Genomic DNA, 1,313 nt, shown 5'->3' on the forward strand with positions numbered 1-1,313 from the left:
CCCTCTGCCTGTGTCTTTCCCTCCCCACATCCTGCTGGCAGGAGTCATCCGATAGCACCAACACCACCATCGAGGATGAGGACACCAAAGGTGATGGGGGGCATGGTGGAGCTGGGGTGCACTGGGATGCACTGGGAGGGTGCCGGGATGTATTGAGGTGCACTGGGATGCACTGAGGTGCACTTGGAGGATGCTAGGATGGAGCTGGGATGTACTGTGGGATGCACTAGTAGAGTACTGGAATGTGCTGAGATGGCACTGAAATGCATTGGAGTGACCTGGGATGGATTGGGATGCACTGCAATGGCATGGGGACACACTGGGATTCACTGGGATGGCACTGAAGTCCTTTAGGATGCACTGGGATGGACTGGGGTGGCATTGGGATGCACTGGGATATACTGAGATGGCACTGGGGCTGACTGGGATGCATTTGAGATGGCATTGGGATGCACCAGCATGCAGTGGAGTGGCACTGGGATCCATTGGGATGGACTGGAATGACACTGGGACACACCAGATTGGGACTGAGTTGCAGTGGGATGACACTGGGACATGCTAGGATAGAACTGGGATGAACTGGATTGCACTGGACTGGCACTGGAATGTACTGGTGTGTCAATGGAATGCAGTAGGATTGCACTGGGATGGAACTGGGTGTATTGGAATGCATTGGAATGGAACTGGGTTGCACTGTGGTGCAAGAGGGTAGCACTGGAGTGTACTGGAGCAGCACTGGGATGCACTGGCACACACTGGGATGCGAGAGGATTTCAGAGGAATGTGTTGCAGTGTATTTGCATGACACTGAGATCTATTCTAACACACTGAGATGGTGCTGAGATGAATTTGGACATGCTGAGATGGCACCTGGAGGGCACTGGGATATACTGGGTGCTGGACCCCAGGCTTTGCTGGTGTGGCAGAGATGTCAGGCACTGGGTGTGCAGAGGTTCCTGGGTCCCATTGGACCTTCTGTCCCCATGGTCTGTCCCAATGTCCCTACGCACCCTGCCCATGTCCTTTCTCCCTGTCCCATGTTCCTGTGTACATCCCCACATCCCCAGTCCCATCCCCATGGCCTGGCCATCCCCTCCCAGCTCCCCCATCCCAGGGTCTGGCACAGGGATGGGGCTGGGGACACAGTGTGACACAGTGTGCCATGGTGTGAGGTGGTGACATGTTGTGACACGGTGTGACACGGTGACCCCTCAGCCCGCAAGCAGGAGATCATCAAGATCACGGAGCAGCTGATCGAGGCCGTGAACAACGGGGACTTCGAGGCCTACGCGTGAGCAGGGGCACGTGGGCGG

At 56.3% G+C, this 1,313-nt stretch overlaps 1 protein-coding gene across 1 annotated transcript in view; it reads left to right on the top strand.

The window, feature by feature from the left end:
* CAMK2B (calcium/calmodulin-dependent protein kinase II beta) overlaps window positions 1-1,295 on the top strand; it is an 11,884-nt gene extending 10,589 nt beyond the window's left edge. Inside the window, exons 12-13 of the mRNA XM_010001588.1 lie at window positions 42-90; window positions 1,216-1,295. Of these exons, the coding sequence (XP_009999890.1) occupies window positions 42-90; window positions 1,216-1,295 (129 nt within the window). The remainder of the gene's footprint in view (window positions 1-41; window positions 91-1,215) is intronic.
* The last annotated feature ends 18 nt before the right edge of the window (window positions 1,296-1,313 follow it).

The sequence above is a fragment of the Chaetura pelagica genome, unplaced genomic scaffold (genome assembly GCF_000747805.2).
Source record: "Chaetura pelagica isolate M959 unplaced genomic scaffold, ChaPel_1.0 scaffold290, whole genome shotgun sequence".
Lineage (NCBI taxonomy): Eukaryota > Metazoa > Chordata > Aves > Apodiformes > Apodidae > Chaetura > Chaetura pelagica.